The sequence below is a fragment of the Amblyomma americanum genome, chromosome 6, assembly GCF_052857255.1.
Source record: "Amblyomma americanum isolate KBUSLIRL-KWMA chromosome 6, ASM5285725v1, whole genome shotgun sequence".
In the NCBI taxonomy this organism is placed as follows: domain Eukaryota; kingdom Metazoa; phylum Arthropoda; class Arachnida; order Ixodida; family Ixodidae; genus Amblyomma; species Amblyomma americanum.
Window position 1 is genome coordinate 190033633 of NC_135502.1, and position 19706 is coordinate 190053338.

Genomic DNA, 19706 nt, shown 5'->3' on the forward strand with positions numbered 1-19706 from the left:
GTCACTCGGTTTGAGTGTATGGAGTAAACAGATCTGTGTGGTATGTTTCATGTGTGTTGTAAAATATGTATTACTGTCACATCATCTTCATTTGTAACATTCAGAACAGTATGTAATCAGTAAATACTTCACTCCCTGAGTTTATTGTTTCTTCAAAACACAGTTATATCACAGATCCACAGTAGAGAAGGGGCAGGAAGATGGAATTCTTGACAACACATAACAAAGTGAACAGGAATTGAAGGGGAGCTTCAGTACGCTAGCCAATGATTTCACTAGAGGGCTTCGTTTCCACAGGTCCTCGTGTCAAAACATTGGCTAGCCGACTGAGGCTTGCCCTCAACTCTTGCTCACTTTGTTTTGTGTTATATCACAGATGTGTCACAGAGTGTGTATCACATTTGTATGATAAAAACGCGTTGAATAGCAAAAAACACCTGGCAGGTATATTACAGGTACAAAACGCTTGACTTCTACATTTCTTAATCGCACATAACACTTTCTGCAAAAAAATGTAACAAAAGATAATTATCCCCAGGACGTATTTCAATAAATGCTAAGTAGGTCCTAATCTGTAGCTCAGACTGTTTCAGCAAGCAGAATGGGAAGCCTTATCACACACACAGAATATGTGGGAGCACATACTCTTTGAAAAAATAGGACCGCTCAACCACGTCTCTGAAATACTCCTCATCGAATGGCAGTGGTATGCACATGTTCTTTTCATCATTCCAAAAGACAAATATCTCCCCTTGGTTCAGTGCCCTCTACTCTTGCTCACTTTGTCGTGTTTTATCACAGATGTATCACAAAGTGTGTACCACATTTGTATGATAAAAAAGCGTTGAATAGCAAAAAACAGCTGGCAGGTATATTACAGGTACAAAACGCTTGACTTCTGCATTTCTTAATCGCACATAGCATTTTCTGCAAAAAATGTAACAAAAGATAATTATTCCCAGGACATCTTTCAATAAATGCTTAGAGCAGGTCCTAATCTGCACCTACAGACTTCGATTCAGCTAGCAGAATGGGAAGCCTTATCACACACAGAATATGTGGGAGCACATACTCTTTGAAAAAATAGGTGGACCGCTCAACCACGTCCCTGAAATACTCCTCATCGAATGGCACTGGTATGCACATGTTCTTTTCATCATTCAAAAAGACAAATAGTTCCCCTTGCTTCAGTCCTGCCAAGCCCATTTGCACTTGTATCTGGCAAAAGTACGTGCTTGCACGCTTCAGCTTTTCAGTTGTTGCTTTGTCATTCTTCTCGGTGATCTTCATTAGAAATTTTTCCAAGGACTCTGGGCACTTAACTGCAAGCACACGCTTGGGACAGCGCTGGCACTGTACAAGTCCATCTGGACTTGCCCCAATGTATGGTCGTCCATCCATAACAATAAGTCCACAATTTGTCACAATCAAGTCCTTTTGTTGCGATTGCTGCTGTTGGGCATAGAACTTCTTTGCGCTTTCTTCCAACATGCTGCCACGACGCATTGCTGCTGTGCAGACATTCGTTTGTCGCATGACCTTTTTTAGTAAAGGTCTCAGGTCATGTGGTTCCATCTTTGTCCGTAGTGTCTTCACCCTTGTGAAGACACTGTAGGCAATGGAGGCAGTAATCATGCCAACCCTGTGCTGCCACCAGAGGCCAGATTTTGCTTGGTGTCGTGTCGACTGTTCAATTGCAGCAATATCTTCGCAATTTCTTGCATTCTTTACGTGTTCGAGCAGCTTTTGCAGGTCACAGTTGCCAAGCAACCTTCTCAGCTCGTGAAGGGTACCCATCAAAGTGATGTCTCTAGGTTCAGGCTCACATCGGTCGGGATTTTCACCACAGTCTGCTACAGCTGCACAGAAAGCAAACCACACAAAATTAGAGGTCTACATTGTCTGAGGTTTACTGACTCTAAAAGGCATGACAAGTGAAACGGCGCCAACAGAACAATATAATACATATGTGATGCATATGGAGATGCTGGAAAATTGCTGGTATTTTGTGCCTAGTACCCATACTATAATGCATGACCTTATAGTAAGGCAGACGAATATTGTTGGACGCCATAAGTACATGAGGTACAACTTTCCGAGTGCAGAGTGACAGCCTAGACTGCCTCACAGCTATAGGCATTTAAGGGTGGCCTAGTATCCTCATAGGCCAACTACTGAAACTTCAGTGACCATAAATCGCAGCATACTGGATAGCTTGGTTGTTCCCAAAATTTGTCGTGATATCTCAACCAGTACTGCAGTGTCACTACTGCATGCTCCTTGTTAAAAACACTACATGAGCAGCCACACTAAAATGGTCCAACTGCAATGTAGGCAGTTGTACACAAAAGTAGCTTGATATCATGCAAAGGTCCCAATTCCATTCATTAGGTGAAGTTCACATTTACTTTAATCATGTAGGAGATGTTCTACTGCTGACAGTGTTTCACATCAGCAAATATAACATACCATGCTGCGACCAGATCAAGCAGCAGCCTTCTTTTGCTCAGCTGTTGTACAAATAAATTTGGATGTAGCAAAGTAACATGGGATTAACTACTATGTAGATGAATGAATGCCAGCATACTGGTATTATGTACTGCAACCTTTGACTGCACGGAATAATTTCTTATAAATAGGCTCAGCTGCTATGTATACTGCACTGACATGGCCAGCCAATATCTAAAATAAGCTTGCATTGATACCTATTTCTGTGGTGCTCTCCAAATGCATTTTTGCTGCAGATTGATGGCCCAAATTCTTGAGGAGCCGTCCAAGGATATTACCTTCAGGTTGAGCAGGCTCTTTGATCTTTGCCTGAGAAACAAGAAGAAATTGATATAAAGGTCCAGGCTGAATAATGTGCACTTGATGAAAACACACAATTTGGCATTTAGCCAGCCACGTCTCACCATTTGTATTTCATCTCTTTGAGAGTTACCATGAAGTGATACATAAGAAAGCTACGTTTCAGTAAATAAAAGAGTACCAACTTATATTTAGAGTCAAACACCGTGTATCTGAAGCACTCTTATACTGTCACGTAGTGGTGACGGCAGTCGAGGCAGCGATGAAGACGGACGAAAGGATCTTCTAAAAGAACTGTTTATTGGGCTGACTTGCACCCAAAATGGACTGAATCACTCGGCGGCGGCGAAGCGACAAGCGTGCTCGGCGGTCGTCGAATAGAATGCCCGCCGCTGTCGGCCGTGCTCAATTTAAAGCTGATAGCGAACATTCGAGATAAAGGGCGCAAAGTTACTAGAACATTCCGGAACAACGTAGAATCAGCTTTGCCTGGCTGCGATCAATCGAGATAAATCTAGTCGCGTCTTGCGTCGCAAACAAAGCGATAAGGTGGTGTCGCGGCAGATTTGAAAAACGAACAAACACTGCAAATATTCGCGGCATTACTCCCCTCTCAAAGAAGCATCGACCCGATGCATCAAAACAAATAATGCGACTAGTAAGGGAAAAAAAACGGATCTTGCGAAAATAGAGCATGGAAATGCAGCGGCCTTTAGCGCGCATAATACGGCTTCAGACGGACTACATGGACAACTTCTGGTCGTACGCGGCGTCGCTGGGATGCAGTCATTGCGTTAGGGATGACTTCATAATCCAGTTCACCCAGCCGACGAAGAACCTTGTACGGGCCGAAATAGCGGCGCAAAAGCTTTTCACTCAATCCACGGCGGCGAATGGGCGTCCACACCCAGACTTGGTCTCCTGGCTTGTATTCCGCGTTGCGTCTTCGTAGGTTGTAGCGTCTGGCGTCGGACCGCTGCTGATCTTTGATCCGTAATCGGGCAAGCCTTCGAGCTTCTTCTGCGCGTTGAAGGTAGGCGGCTACGTCGACGTTCTCTTCTTCTGTAACGTTGGGCAGCATGGCGTCTAGCGTGGTCGTGGCATCCCTGCCATGGACGAGCCTAAAAGGCGTCATCTGGGTGGTCTCCTGCACTGCGGTGTTGTAGGCGAAGACGACGTAAGGCAGGATGACATCCCAGGTTTTATGTTCGGCATCGACATACATAGCGAGCATATCTGCGATGGTTTTGTTCAGGCGCTCGGTCAGTGCGTTGGTCTGCGGATAGTATGCAGTTGTCCTCCGGTGGCTGGTTTGGCTGTAGCGCAGGATGGCTTGCGTGAGTTCCGCCGTAAATGCTGTTCCTCTGTCCGTGATGAGCACATCGGGGGCGCCGTGTCGAAGAAGAATGCACTCCACGAAAAATTTGGCCACTTCTGCTGCTGTTCCGTTCGGTAGGGCTTTCGCCTCGGCGTAGCGGGTCAGGTAGTCGGTCGCTATGATGATCCACTTATTTCCAGATGTTGACATTGGAAAAGGGCCAAGCAAGTCCATGCCAATCTGCTGAAAGGGTCTTGAGGGAGGTTCAATGGGGTTCAGAAATCCTGCTGGTCGTGTGGGAGGAGTCTTTCGTCGCTGACAATCTCGGCGTGTTTTCACATAGTGTGCGACATCGGCAGACAGTCGGGGCCAGTAATACTTGTCTTGAATGCGGCGGAGGGTGCGAGTAAACCCGAGATGTCCAGCTGTCGGCTCGTCGTGTGAAGCCTGTAGAACTTCTTCGCGGAGACAAGTAGGTACAACAAGGAGGTAGGCTGTTTTGTTCGCTGTAAAGTTCTTCTTCACAAGGACCTCATTCTGCACACAGAAAGAAGACAGTCCTCGCTTGAATGAAGCCGGGGGTGAAGAAACCTTGCCTTCCAGGTACTCGATGAGGCCTTTTAGGTTGGGGTCCGAGCGTTGCTGCTGAGCAAAAGAGCTTGCGCTGATGGGTCCCAGGAAGGCGTTTTCATCGTCGTCCAGCGGCGGTGCATCTACAGGGGCTCGTGAGAGGCAATCGGCGTCAGTGTGCTTGCGTCCGGACTTGTAAACGACGGTGACGTCAAACTCCTGGAGACGCAGACTCCATCGAGCGAGTCGGCCAGAGGGATCCTTCAAATTGGCAAGCCAGCAGAGCGCGTGGTGGTCGCTGACCACCTTGAACGGCCGTCCGTAGAGGTAGGGGCGGAATTTCGACGTAGCCCAGATGATGGCAAGGCACTCCTTCTCAGTGGTCGAATAGTTAGCCTCGGCCTTGGAAAGGGAACGGCTAGCGTATGCGATGACCTTCTCCAGCCCGTCACTTTTTTGAACGAGAACGGCGCCTAGTCCCACGCTGCTTGCGTCGGTATGAACTTCAGTATCGGCGTTTTCATCAAAATGCGCAAGGATCGGTGGGGACTGTAAACGACGCTGAAGTTCCTTGAAGGCTTCTGCTTGCGGCGCTTCCCATTTAAACGGCACGTCTGCCTTCGTCAGTTGGGTCAGGGGCTCGGCGATGCGCGAAAAGTTTTTCACAAATCGTCGGTAATATGCGCATAGTCCGAGAAATCTGCGCACTGCTTTCTTATCGGCCGGCGGTTGAAACTGTTCAATAGCAGCTGTTTGCTGCGGGTCTGGGCGTACTCCTTCCTTGCTAACGATGTGGCCTAGAAACAGCAGCTCTTCGTAGGCAAAGTGGCATTTCTCTGCTTTCAAGGTTAGGCCAGACGACTTGATTGCGTCTAGTACTGTTCGAAGTCTTTTGAGGTGCTCTTCAAAGTTCGAGGCGAAGACAACGACGTCATCTAAATATACCAGACAAATCTGCCACTTCAGGCCTGCCAGCACTGTATCCATTACTCGCTGAAACGTCGCTGGTGCGGAACAGAGACCAAATGGCATCACCTTGAACTCAAACAGCCCATCCGGAGTTATGAATGCTGTCTTCTCGAGATCTCTTTCGTCGACCTCAATTTGCCAGTAGCCGCTCTTGAGGTCCATCGATGAGAAATATTTGGTGTTGCAGAGGCGGTCCAGTGTGTCGTCGATGCGGGGGAGGGGGTAGACGTCCTTCTTTGTTATGTTGTTCAAGCGGCGGTAATCCACGCAGAATCGAAGTGCGCCGTCTTTCTTTCTCACTAGAACAACCGGTGCCGCCCATGGGCTGTTTGAGGGCTGGATGACGTCGTCGCGAAGCATTTCCTCGACTTGGTCCCGGATGGCTTGTCGTTCTCGTGGAGACACACGGTAGGGGCTTTGACGGAGAGGTCGTACGTGTTGGTCTGTTATAATGCGATGTTTGGCAATTGGCGTCTGTCGCACCTTCGGCGATGTCGAAAAGCACTCACTGTAGTTTTGAAGCAGATTGCGGATCTGGTCTTGTCTGTTCCGGTGCAGGGCTGGGTTGATGTCAAAAGTGGGCGAGTTCTCTTGGTCAGGCGGATCTTCTGCCGAGGGGTCGGAGAGGGCGAAGGAATCTCGTACGTCAGATATTTCGTCGTAGAAAGCAATCGTCGTTCCTCTGTTAATATGCCGGAATTCTTCGCTGAAGTTAGTCAGCAGTACTTCGGCCTGGCCATTGCGGAAATGTGCGATGCCTCTTGCGATGCTGATTCCTCGGTCTAGTAGCAACTGCATGTTCCCCTCGATGATGGCTTCAGTGTTTATGGCTTTCGTGGCGCCTACGGTCACGATAACGCTTGAACGGGGTGGGACGCTCACTTCTTCCTCCAGGACACTTAGGGCAACGTGATTTTCCCGAGTTTTCATCGAAGCGATGGCTTCGTCCGTCGAAAGCGTGATCAGCTTGGATCGCAGGTCGATGATCGCCTGATGCTCATTAAGGAAATCCATACCCAAGATCACTTCGCGGGAGCATTGCGGTAGCACAATAAAGGTCGCAGGATAGGTATGTCCTTTGACAGTCACCCGCGCTGTGCATCGTCCTGATGGCGTAATGAGGTGGCCCCCAGCGGTGCGAATTTGTGGGCCGTCCCAAGCCGTTGTGACTTTTCTGAGCTGCGCAGCGAATGTTCCATTCATCACCGAGTAATCGGCTCCTGTGTCGACTAGAGCGGTAACTTTCCGGCCGTCGATAGTCACTTCTAGGTCGGAGGTCCTGGGTCTTGCATTGCATGTCGCTCTCGGCGTCGGGTCACGGCTTCGTCGCGTATGCGTGTCACGGGTTGGGCGTGTGGTCGAAGCTCCTCTGGGTGGCGGCGTCGATTTCAAGGTAGCTTGCGTCGTGGTTCTCTTTGTGTGCGGCGTCGGTGCAGCGAGTGTCGGTTCTTCATGCGGCGTCGCGGGTGCAGCGTCTTCATGGGGCGTGGTCGGTGGAGGATCTTCGGCGTTTAGCTCGTGAGCAACCTCACCTCCAGAGGTTGCTGCCTTTAGTTTCCCCTACGGGGGCTGGGCGACCTTCCTCGTACCGCGGCTGCGTAGCTGCGGCGTGGCGACGCAAAGCGCGAGGTTGACGGCGATGGTGAGCGCGAAAAGCGGTTCGGCGTGTACTCTTCTCGACGCAGGTACTCGTCGATTTCGTGCGGACGTTGTCCGAAGCGTGGTCGTGGGGCGTTAACGGCAAATCCTCGAAGACCGATACGTCGGTACGGGCAGTGACGAAGAATATGGCCGGCCTCACCGCAATGGAAGCACAACGGCCGGTTGTCGGAAGTCCTCCAGGCGTCGCATTTCCTGGGGCTTGAGCGTCGGTCATAGACTGGGCGGGTAGGGGCTGGGAGGCGGCGTTGTGGAACGATTGGCTCATCTCGGGGAGGACGTGGGGGTTGTCGTTGGGGCTGAGCAGTCCTTACTGCAGCGGCGTAGGTCATGGCCTGGGGTTCTGTGGCCGTCGGGGTGCCAAGTGCCTGTTGCACTTCTTCCCGTACCACGTTCATCAGAGTCGATGCTTGTGGCTGTGGGGAGGATGGCAGTAATAGGCGTAGCTCCTCTCGGACGATTTCGCGGATAACGTCCCGCAAGCTGTCGCTGGTGGTGGCCGGCGTGTCCGAACGGATTGCATAGGCAGAGGAAGGGCGGTTGTACTGCTGAGCTCGGACGTCGAGGGTCTTCTCAATCGTGCAGGCTTCCTGCATGAATTCCTCGACCGTTTTTGGCGGCTGACGGACGAGGCTGCCAAAGAGTTGTTCTTTTACGCCGCGCATTAAGAACTGAACTTTCTTTTCCTCGGTCATCCCGGGATCGGCGCGGCGAAATAGGCGCTTCATCTCCTCGACGTAGCTGCGGACGGGCTCATTCGGAAGCTGGATCCTGGACTCGAGGAGTCGTTCGGCTCTTTCTTTCCTCACGACACTGGTAAATACCTTCAATAGTTCTCTCTTGAATAGCTCCCATGTCGTAAGGGACTACTCGTAGTTTTCGTACCACGTGCGTGCGGAGCCATCCAATGAGAAAAAAACGTGTCCAATCTTTGCCGCATCATCCCACTTGTTGAATGACGCCACGCGCTCAAATTGATCCAACCATTCTTCAGGGTCTTCGCCTAGGGATCCATTGAAAGTTGGCGGCACCCGCGGCTGCTGCAGTATGATCGGTGTCGACATCTTCGGCGAGATTGCGGTGCTCGTAGCCGCGTCTTTTCGCTGTCTTGTGCGGTCCGGCAGTTTCCCGAATTCAGGCTCCTCTCCCTGGAGACGTCGGCTGGCTCGCTGAGCTGCTGGCTCGTCCTCGGGTGCGAAGCGCTCAGGGCTGGCTTCACGACTTGAAGGGGGCGTCCGGAACATGGAAGGCTACCCCGCACCTCCACCAGATGTCACGTAGTGGTGACGGCAGTCGAGGCAGCGATGAAGACGGACGAAAGGATCTTCTAAAAGAACTGTTTATTGGGCTGACTTGCACCCAAAATGGACTGAATCACTCGGCGGCGGCGAAGCGACAAGCGTGCTCGGCGGTCGTCGAATAGAATGCCCGCCGCTGTCGGCCGTGCTCAATTTAAAGCTGATAGCGAACATTCGAGATAAAGGGCGCAAAGTTACTAGAACATTCCGGAACAACGTAGAATCAGCTTTGCCTGGCTGCGATCAATCGAGATAAATCTAGTCGCGTCTTGCGTCGCAAACAAAGCGATAAGGTGGTGTCGCGGCAGATTTGAAAAACGAACAAACACTGCAAATATTCGCGGCAATACAACGGAGGTGTGACAACTGATATGCCCGAAAGTTATCACATGGTACTTGTGACGCTGGTTTTTACTGTTGGTAAAAAAGAAAATAACGTGTTCTTGTACCCATTGTGGAGAATGAACGTAGCAATTAGAGCGCTGTGAGAGCTTTTAGTGCAGAAGCAGTAAGCAAATCGCTGAATTTATATACCAAAAATTTCACTACTCTAACATAATGCACCAGTCAGCAGTGTCCTTCCTTTCAGGGCCACAGTCTGGCCTTGCAATCTATTGTTTTTTTTAATGCAAGTAATGTTGTAAAAGCAGAATTATTCACAAACCTTTTTTGTGCATGGAAGGTCAACTATAGCCCTTGGTTCATACTTCTGCTTTATTCCGTCCTTCTGTGCTTTGCCCCACTTCTGTGGCTGATCAGTCGGTGACAGTCTGTCAAAAGTTCTTGCTCCATTAATATGTAACAGAGAAGCCACAATGTGCTTACATTTGTAGTTTCTGTAAAATAAAATCCAGAACAGCACTTGCAGACATTCGAGTTACCTCAGTCTTAACACCTATTATATGAATTAAAAAAGGTCCTTAAATGCGAACTTGATACTATCATTATTAATTAGAGGGTCAGAAACTTGAAGGGAAGAAACTCTTAAAGAATGTTTTGAGCTTTTTTCACAGCCAAGTTCTATGCATATAAAAAAGTTAGTCAGCGCAGGATGCTGTCATTTTTGGCTTTTGTCTCCCAGATATTAAATTTACTGTACTCCGTACATCTACAATTTGAGCCGACAGTCGAGCGGAAAGAGATCATACCCTGCCTTGCAGGAGCAGCTGGCTCGATCAACCGCCGAGTTACACACGGTGGTCTTAACTTCGTGTGGGGCATTTTTGAGTGCGGTCGTTTGTAAAACAAATGCCAGGAAATTAAAACGACCATTCTCAGCTGCTTCAATGGAGCACTCAACTACATGGCCTGCATAGTACACGTCCTCTGCTTCGATGAGGCAGCGACTGGTCTCGCACGCCTTGTCCACATAGCAGTTGATGCTGCTCAGTGGCTGGGCGACTGCAAAGAGAAACGTTCGAAAGTTAGCATATTATCCCCGAGACAGCGCTGCGGTTACGTCGCAGCACGCAGAGGCGAAATGAATGCCGGAGAGGCTGATTATTCTGCGGCAGCAACGATAAAAACACGATCATGCATGTACGTACGTTGCCGTTAGTAAATTAGGTGTAATTGCACTGCGCACATGCTTCTGACTACACTCAAAAATGCGCGTCAAGCAAGGCTAATCTTCTAGCTTTAATCGATAGCCTACTTTCAATAGAAATTCGCGATCCGCGCGCATCACGTGCCACCGCGCCAAGCGCACCTCACAACAACATCGCTCACAACATTCACGACCCTACATCAACATCAAACAATCTTATATTGCGTCGTAAACCGTCCAGCCGCACATCTGGCGTATGTCCCTAACTCGAATAAACAAAACGCACATAGAAGACAACCGGCATTGCTGAAGGCAGACAGTCATTTCCGAAGCAAGTAGGCATAGCAGGCGCCCGTCGCGGCGACCGCTCGAGCGCACGTGCGTTCGCCGCGATGTACTCTTTTTTTAACCTTTGAAAGCGGCAGTGATCGTGATTCAGCGTAGTTTTGCTTACCTGAGATTCTATCGCCACTGTCTGCGTTGTTCATTAGTCTTCAGTGACGGACAACAAAACGTTGAAGCGAACCTGAACGTACCTACTAGCAGCCGGGGCAGTCGACACAGGCGCACGGGAGTCCTTGCCGTGACGTCACGTCGGCTGGCCGTGAGGAGGTGCCACTCAAACTTCTCGGGGCTAATCCCCATCAAACGGTCGAGTGGTCTTCAAGTGGAATGGCGTGCTCACGCGCTCAGTATACAGCTGGCTTCAAGCGCAACGCTATTCTGCTTGCTGAGAAAGTGAGAAATTCAGCGGCTGCAAGACATCTGGACGTCAACGAATCGGCGATCAGGAGATGGAGGAATTTCGCGATGAATTGTTTAACTGCAACAGCCTGCGAAAAGGCTTTCGGGAACCAAGAAAGGCCGCTTCCCGGAGTTGGAGCGTCGCCTTGCAGAGTTCATTAGCGAGCAACGTTCCCGGCTTCTTGGAGAAAACATTGAAATGCTTCAGTGCAAAGCACAGGAAACTTGCGCGGGACACGGGTTTGACCCAAAATCAGTTTAAGGCATCGCGAGGCTGGGTGCAGACGTTTATGCGAAGGGCCGGGTTCTCCCTTCGACGCACGACTTCTATCTGCGAGAAGCTGCCCGGGGACATCGAATCAAAACTTCGAGACTTCCAGCGCTACGTCATCGATCTTCGTTGCTCTACCAACAGCTCACTTGGACATATAGGCAATGCCGACCAGACACCCGTGTATCTAGACATGCCTATGTCCAGAACAGTGCACAAGTCTGGTGAGCATGAAGTTCGTCTTCGGAGCACAGACAACGAAAGACATCGGATTACCGTTATGCTGGCATGTGTGGCTGGCGGCCGCAAGCTCCATCTATTCATCATTTTTCGCCGGAAGACGATCCCGAAGGGAACTTTCCCGAAAGAAGTTATCTTGCGCTGTCACGAAAAAGGTTGGATAGACTCGAATCTTGTCATAGATTGGATACAGAGCGTGTGGGACCGAAGGCCAGGCGCAATGCTGTATCTGGAAGCAATATTGGTTCTGGACTCTTTCCGAGGTCACCTGACACCCGCAGTCAAACATAAGCTACAGCGTTGTTATACCGGGTGGCATGACCTTCATTCTCCAGCCTCTGAACGTTTGCATGAACAAGCCCTTTAAGGATCGCTTGCAAAAATTACACTGGGAGTTGATTGAAAGCGGATCAACAACACCTGCAGGTAGGCTGAAATGCCCAAGCGCGTCTGCCGTTGCCCAATGGGTTTGATCAGCCTGGTACGGGCTGCCTTATGATTTGGGCTACCGCGCATTTAAGAAATGCCCGTTTTCAAATGCTCTAGACGGAAGCGAGGACGACCTGCTGCGCGAGGAAGCTAGTGACAAGGAAGAGTGAAGCTGTGATGATGACAGTGACGGCGACAACAGTCGTGAGGATGAGGGTGTATAGGAATGCCTGTTTGGCTTGCATTTCAATAAAGTTTTCTTTGACCCTCAGAACTGTGCGATGTTGGTTCCTCGCGTCATATTTGGGTTTTTTGGTTGTTCTGTCGCACGCCCGAAATCTACCCTCACGTTACAATAGTAATTTTTTCCCCTTTTCTCTCCCTAAAAGTCGACCCTCGCGTTGCAATCGTGGTCGCGTTACATTCGAGTAAATGCGGTAAAACGCTGCTTCGCCCAATGGTTTACTCCTAATAAGGTTCAATATTGTCGTCACGCTAAGAGGAACCTTTGTTTTTCACACGACATCTGACAGGCTTACCTCGACCAGGAAAGGAAGGAGAAAACAACTGAAACGTTGTAAAAAACTTTCAGAGCCAATAAATAGAGGTAGCTGTACCAATACAGGGCCTGAACCGAAAACTGGCCCAGGTTGAAGAGGGCTGGCCAAATGCTAGAATATATTAACTAACAACTGTCAGTGTCAAAATTCTTGTGTGTGACTCTCTCAACTGCTGTTGGCATTTTGCAAGCTTTTTTGACAATTTAGTTTTCTGGCCTCTAACTTAAGGGCGTCCATTTGGAATCGAAGGTGGCCTAGATGTGAGTAACGGTGGACAATAAAGAGCCCAAATTTAAGCTAAAGGGTCGCGAAATTATGTTTGAGAAAGTGAAATCAAATATGTGCAGTATGTAGTGGAAATGCCACTGAGCATGCTTGTCACAAGTCCTCGAGAGTCCTATCTGTAGCTGTGGCGGCTGGTGTACGAGTTGCTTTTTTTTCTTAATCTGGATGACCTTTCTTATGAAATCTAATGATGATATTAGTTTTTTGCTGGCGTCTAAGATTTCTTGGCCTGGTAGTGGTGGCTTATCAAAGCAACACCAAATAGAAGGAAAGAATGTGTCTGGCTGCGACATTGAGTGCAGACACCAAATTTTGGGTGCATATTTGCTTCTTGTTAGTGATGCGCAAGACATTTTAGCGATGTAGTAAACCACAACGACGAAGGCGTGATTACACCGCAGTCTATTCATTCCTAGCATCACCAGTACTGAACTTGGACGACGTACACTTTTTTTCACCACTCCGCTGTTGAAACCGATACATACGAATGGCGAATGCCAAATGGTGATCAGTGTATAGTAATTTGCTTTACGCATCATTCCAAAGAACAAAATACGCAATTAGAAGCTATCTATTTATTAACATTATCAGCCTGACTACACCCACAGCAAAGGCCTCTCCCATGCCTCTCGAATTAACCCTATTCTTTCCCGGCTTCGCCCACCCTATTCCTGCAAATTTCTTAACCTCATCCGCGCACCTAACCTTCTGCCGCCCCCTGTTAGGCTTACTTTCTCTTGGAAGCCACTCCGTTACCCTTAAGGACCAGCGGTTATTTTGCCTGCGCATTACATGCCCTTCCCAAGCCCATGTCTTCCTCTCTATTTCGACTAGGATATCATTTACCTGCGTGCGTTCCCTCATCTACTCTGTCGCTTTTGGTCTCATAACGTTACATCTATCATTTTTACATATTTCGAACAGATATAACCAGAAGAAGGATGCAGACAGACACACAGCACAACGCTGGGTCGTCCTGTGCGCCTCTCTCCGTGTGAATTTTTTATCTTGTCTTTAAAAGACGCTCTCTATATATTCCTTTAAAGACACGAGCTACTGCCTATAGTGTACTACCAGGGTCAGGGAAATAACGAGAAGTAGACCAGTGATACGAAAATTGCCTTTTCAGGAAAGGAAAGCGCAGTATCTGTCCATATTCTACGTGTACACTTGAACCGCGATGTAAGGGAAGAGGGGAAGGTGGGAGTGAGAGAGGCGCCGTATTGGAGGGCTCTGGAATAATTTCGACCACCTGCGGACGTTCATCATGCACTGATACCGTTTTGTGTTTCGCCTTCATCGAAACACAACCGCCGCGGTCGGGCTGGAACCTGGGAGCTCTGGTCAGTAGCCCAGCGTCAACCACCGTGGCGGTGCAAGTAGACCCAGACCGGCGGTGCAAGAACACCAGACCGTATAGTGATACTGATCTGGCTGGCATCGACATACCAAAGCGTCTCAATGGGATATATGTTCAGTCATATCTTCCTGGGTATATTTTTGTTCATATACATGTGCGCACTGAAGGCACCTTAGTTCCAGTCAAACAATAAGTACTGACTTTCAAATAGTAATTTCTTGGTATAGCTTCGCGGCCGTGCAGCCGAGCACAACCTACGGTGGTCGGCTGCATATATGCATAAAAAGGCAACACCATGTCCGTATGAGTTCGCCCCTTAGGGCATGTTGCACATATTGCAAGTTGCACAAAAGTAGCCTCACAATGCATTCGGGGTTCGAAAACTTAAGATGAATAAAAGACAGTTAGTGAATTAGCTATACATAGCCAACCATTCTTGTGCTCTAAATGTTCAACAACATATGACTGTCGAGGTTCAGTGCATGCATTGGTGGGATTAACGAATATTGTGCAGAAAACTGCCGCAACGTGGGGGAAACACAGACAAGCACAAAACAGTATTCCTGTTTTAAACTCTCGTGTTCGTGTTGTTTTCAGTTAAAAAATTTCGTAACAGCAGAAGTGGAAATGCAAAAAATATTTTCTTGTGAATGTTAATTGTCTGTACAAATTAATTTTGATAAGACGTTCAGTAATCACCGAGCGCCGTGTAGAAAAGCGAGAGTAGACGGTTTCCAGCGTCCAAATATCGACTGGCTATCCACATTTAAGTATCTTCCGACCTCATTTCCGGGATGGGCCACTGAAATTCAAGTTGTCCAAGTTGGCAGGAGCAGCATAGATATTGTCTCAGTACCAATCAATCCAGTGGCGCCATACTGCGGCCGAATTGTTTTAGATGGGACTTGCCGTGCCTTGCGCACTCTACGGGCTGGAGGCTTTATCTTCTTTCTCGCTCGAGCTCCCTGCTGTTTTTCACGCCCAGCACATCTAATTAAACCTGGTTTGAGGGCTTCGACCGTTTATCAGTAACATATTTGGTGGGGCCGCTGGGTAACGGTCCATGTACGGTGACCTTGAGGACACTCTTGACGTCAGTTCCCAACGCGTGGCTACAACACCAGTCCACAAGGCGAGCCGCGTCCAGTGAGGCCTACAACCAGAGTTCGACCAACTCGCAAGATCAGCAAGGCCCATGACGTCCGCTACGTCTAGCCAGACAAGTCAGCTTTCCGGGAATGCCCCGCCGTTCGTCCTTCACACACCTCGGTCGCTCCCATCATTCCATGGTGAGAGGTTTGAGGACGTCGAAGACTGGTTGGCCAGCTTTGACCGTGTGGGGGGCTTCAATGAGTGGGACGGCGAGCGCAAGCTGCGGAACGTGTACTTCGCACTACAGGACTCGGCCAACACGTGGTATGAAAACCAGGAAGCTTCTTTCACTAACTGGGAGATGATTCGACGAGAGCTCTTAGCCACGTTCAGCACCAGCGAATGAAAGGAGAAGGCTGAAATTGCCTTGTAATCGAGATCGCAGAAACGAAAGCGTCTCCATGTTCATCGACGACATGATGCGGCTCTTCAATCGCGCCGACCGTGCCATGCTCGAGGCCAAGAAGGTACGCCACTTAATGCGCGGCGTCAAAGAGCAATTGTTTTCGGACTGGTACGTGACCCGCCAAGGACGGTGGCCGACTTTGCTAAGGAGGCAACAAGCATGGCCCGTTCTCTGCAAGAGCGGGGCGCGCACTACGGCCGTCAGGCTAGTATAGAAGCTGCTCATCGCAATACGCCCACGTCGCTACCCACGGAGGAGCTTCAAGAGGTTGTGAGGAGCCTGGTGCGCGAACTCGAGAAACTTCGCTTTGAAGCTCCACAGGCCAGCATCGCTGCCATACCGGACGTGGCCCGAGATGAAGTCCGGCGAGCTGTTCAGTCGCCACCAGCTCCGCAGCCAGCGTCCTATGCGATGACATACAGTCAAGCACTACAAAGTCGTCCTGGACCAGTGAGACAAGCCTTTTCCCCCGTCACTCTTGTGCCTTCACCGCGGTACCCAACTGCAGCTGTACCCGTCGTACCGCAGGAGCCCCTGTCCACCATGAGCAAAGCGCGCGTTTGGCGTACGCCAAAGAAAAGGCCGCTCTGATACCACTACGGGGAGCTCGGCTACTTCCTCCGCCACTGCCCCAACCGCAGAATGGGCTTAAGGGGGTTTTCACCTGACGCACCGCGACCACGCTACAGAGAACGGCCGCGGGACATCGAGCAGTATCTGTCCGATAACGTGCAGCCGTCGACCTCGTGGCGACGCATGTCCCGGTCGCCATCCACAAGGCGGTTTTCTTCGCCAAGCCGCCCGTCTTTTTCTCGCCAGTTCAGAGGCGCGTCCCCACATCTGGAAAACTGTAGACGGCGTCCCCAGGCGGTAGGGCCGCCACTATTGGATCAAGAGCCTCCACCCGGCGATTCGCGGCTACGATCCGACCGACGATGACCTCACCCGACGACCTCAAAGACAACGACGTGCTGCGACCGACTGGTGTCTGCCGAAATCCCAGTAATGGCTGATATTCGCGATGTGGCTGCACTTGCGGATACCGGCGTTGATTTTTCTGTAGGAGCAGTCGGTTAGCCACGGCCCTCAGAAAGGTTCTGACCCCTTGGTCTGGGCCACAGATTCGCACCGCCGGCGGCCATGTGGTTACGCCAATTGGCGTCTGCACGTCACGAATCCAGATCCGCGGTGCTACTTTCGCTGGTTGTTTTCCTGTGCTGCCCGAGTGCCTGAAAGACCTGATACTTGGTTTGGATTTTCATCGGGAGTACGGTGCTGTCATCAACGTTCAGGAGCTTGTCGTGTCATTTTCCACTCAACCCCGTGTTGACGGTGATACCGAGTCACGCGGGACTAAGTTACGCGTCTTTGACGACCACTTAATAATCCCGTCGAGAGCTAGCATGTTTGGTTGCCGTAGATTGCGACATCACTGGAACTCGTGGCATCGCTGAAACTAACATGTCGCTGCTCCTTGGTCGGCAAGTCTGTGTTGCTCGCGGAATTGTTTAGCTGAACAATGGTCGACCCGAGCTCTTGGTAACCAATTTTGGCTGTGAACCTCAGTGTTTGCCTGACAGAACAGATATTGCGTAATTCGAAGAACTCGGCGACTTCGCGGGACAGCATGCTTTGTCCGAAGCCTCGGCATCAGTGGAGAAACCGAGCACTCCCATAAAAACTGACATGAACCCGAACCTCCCGCCTAATCAGAAATGCTGCCTCGAAAGCGTTAACCAGTCTTTCTGCGACTGCTTCGCCTCGACATCTAAGGTTAGGCAGACACCGCTCACAAAGCAACGAATTATAGTCGACGGCAACCAGCGGCCGTTATGTCAGCCGCCTTACCGGATCTCATCAAAGGAGCGTGATGCCATCCGCCGTCAAGTTCAAGATATGCTCTAGGACGATGTGATACAGGCGTCGACGAGCCCGTGGGCGTCGCATGTTGTTCTAGTCGCAAAGAAAGATCGAACCCTACGGTTCTGCGTTGATTATCGATTTTTAAACAAAGTCACGAAAAAGATGTTTGTCATCTGCCGCGCATTGATGACCCCCTGGACCGGGTGCGCCACGCCAAGTACTTAATTGTCATCGCTAGATTTACGCACCGGCTATTGGCAAATCGAGGTGGACGAACTCGACCGGGAAAAGGCAGCCTTTATTACGCCGGACTGCCTCTAGGAATTCCAGGTGCTTTCTTTCGGCCTGTGCTCGGCTCCGGCAACCTTCCAGCGGATGATGGCTACCCTTATTGCTGATCTGAAATGGCAGTCCTTTCTCGAGTACTTCGATGACGTGGTCATGTTCTCTGATACGTTCGAAGAGCACCTGAGACGCCTGCGCGCTGCGTTCGAAGCAATTCGGTCGGCCGGTACTTCCCTAAAGTCCGAAAGTGTCACTTCGCTTTCGAAGAGTTGAAGTTTCTGGGCCACATCGTGAGTGCTAAAGGAGTTAGCCCCTACCCCAATAAGACAGCCGCCGTGCCTCCTTTTCCTGTACCCACGAATAAGCGAAGCGTGCGCCGCTTTCTGGGTGTCTGCGCCTATTATCGACGTTTTGCGCAGAACTTCTCCCAGATCGCTGAACCCCTAACCCGCCTCATGAAAGATTCCGAACCGTCTTTTCTGGCGCGTGGGTAAACAGAAGGCCTTTCAAGACCTCCGGACTCGTCTCCAAAGTACGTCCATCCTCGGACACTTCGAAGCGTTGGCCGTCACTGATCTGCACCCAGAAGCCTCGGTGCGGTCCTTGTGCAGTGGCAGGATGGTCTCGAACGCGTATTCGCATACGCGAGCCGCACGTTGACACGATCTGAGGCAAACTATTCCACCACCGAAAACGAATGCCTGGCTTTGTGTGGGTTGTGACCAAATTCCGCCTTTACTTTTATGCCCGCCCTTCATGGTCGTCAGGCCTTGGCGGAAAATCTTCAAGCGCCGACCAATCGTTAAAAAGATGACGTTTCGGCCCCGGCTTATGGGGGCCTTGTTCACAATGAAATAAAGACAGGAGTGAAGGTAAGTTATATAGGTTTCATGGTATGACGCAAGCAGCGGGAGTATATCGGGGGTAGATTGCCTTCGTTGTGATTAAGCGTGTTTGCCGTCGTCTGAATATAAAAAGATTCTAGGTAAAGCCTTGTCGTCTTGCTCTTTTCTTTTCCGATTATCTTCAAGCCGTCAGAGTCGATGTCATGGCCCTCGGAGATAGCATGATCAGCCAGTGCGTTTGTTGCCACGCGCTTGTTCTTGACATCATTGTGGCGCTGCTGCAATCTTTTCCGAAAATCACCTGTTTCACCGATATAGACATGCTCGCAATCAGCGCAGGGAACCTTATACACGATGCCCGGGAACTTCTTCTTTATCTTGTCTTTCACTGTAACCAACGCGTGTCGCAGCTTCTGCGTGGGTATATGTGCGACGTCGACTTCGTACGACTGGAATATGCGGGATAAACATTCACTTAGTCCGGGAACGTAGGGTATCGGAATCCTTTTCTTCTCTCGCTGGGGTTGCTGTGGCGGCGGGTGAGCTAGGCGATTCTCGGATTTTCGTATAAAAGAACAGGGATAGCCCGAAGCCATCAGGTCGCGGCGAACGGTGTCCAGATCTGTCTTTTTCTCTTCCAGCGTAGAGCAGAGGTTCTCCGATCGGCGGACAAGCGAGGCAACAACGGACTTCTTGTGACAGGTCGGGTGTACGGAACTGAAGTTGAGGTACATGCCAGTGTGCGTGTCCTTCCTGAATACACTGAATGATATATAGGTCAGAATCGTCTTTTCTTGGGCTAGTTGGTTTTTCATGCTGTAGGTGTTAGCAGCGCACACGAAACACGGACGGACAGAAAAGCGAACGAAACACAGCGCTGACTTTCAACTGAGCTTTATTGGAAAAATAAGCGACTTTTATACACAAATTTTTGAGATGTGACTCAGAAGATGTCAAAACGTCCTACTACATGTGCCATCTAAAATCACTGATACTCTATATAAAAACCCTGAAAAAACACGAATGGAAAACACTGAAAGACACGTGCCGCCTAAACCACCTAAAGGGTGTCATGATCAATAACGGTGAAGGAACAAC

The 19706-nt window shown here is 49.9% G+C and overlaps 1 protein-coding gene across 1 annotated transcript; it reads right to left on the reverse strand.

Moving 5' to 3' along the window:
- Window positions 1–993: 993 nt before the first annotated feature.
- LOC144095641 (uncharacterized) lies at window positions 994–10656 on the reverse strand. Its single transcript, XM_077629308.1, has 5 exons — window positions 10623–10656; window positions 9771–10023; window positions 9287–9458; window positions 2706–2817; window positions 994–1859 (listed from the first exon to the last, which is right to left on the reverse strand). The coding sequence occupies exons 1-5, from the start codon at window positions 10654–10656 to the stop codon at window positions 994–996; spliced, it is 1437 nt and encodes a 478-aa protein (XP_077485434.1).
- Window positions 10657–19706: the final 9050 nt, after the last annotated feature.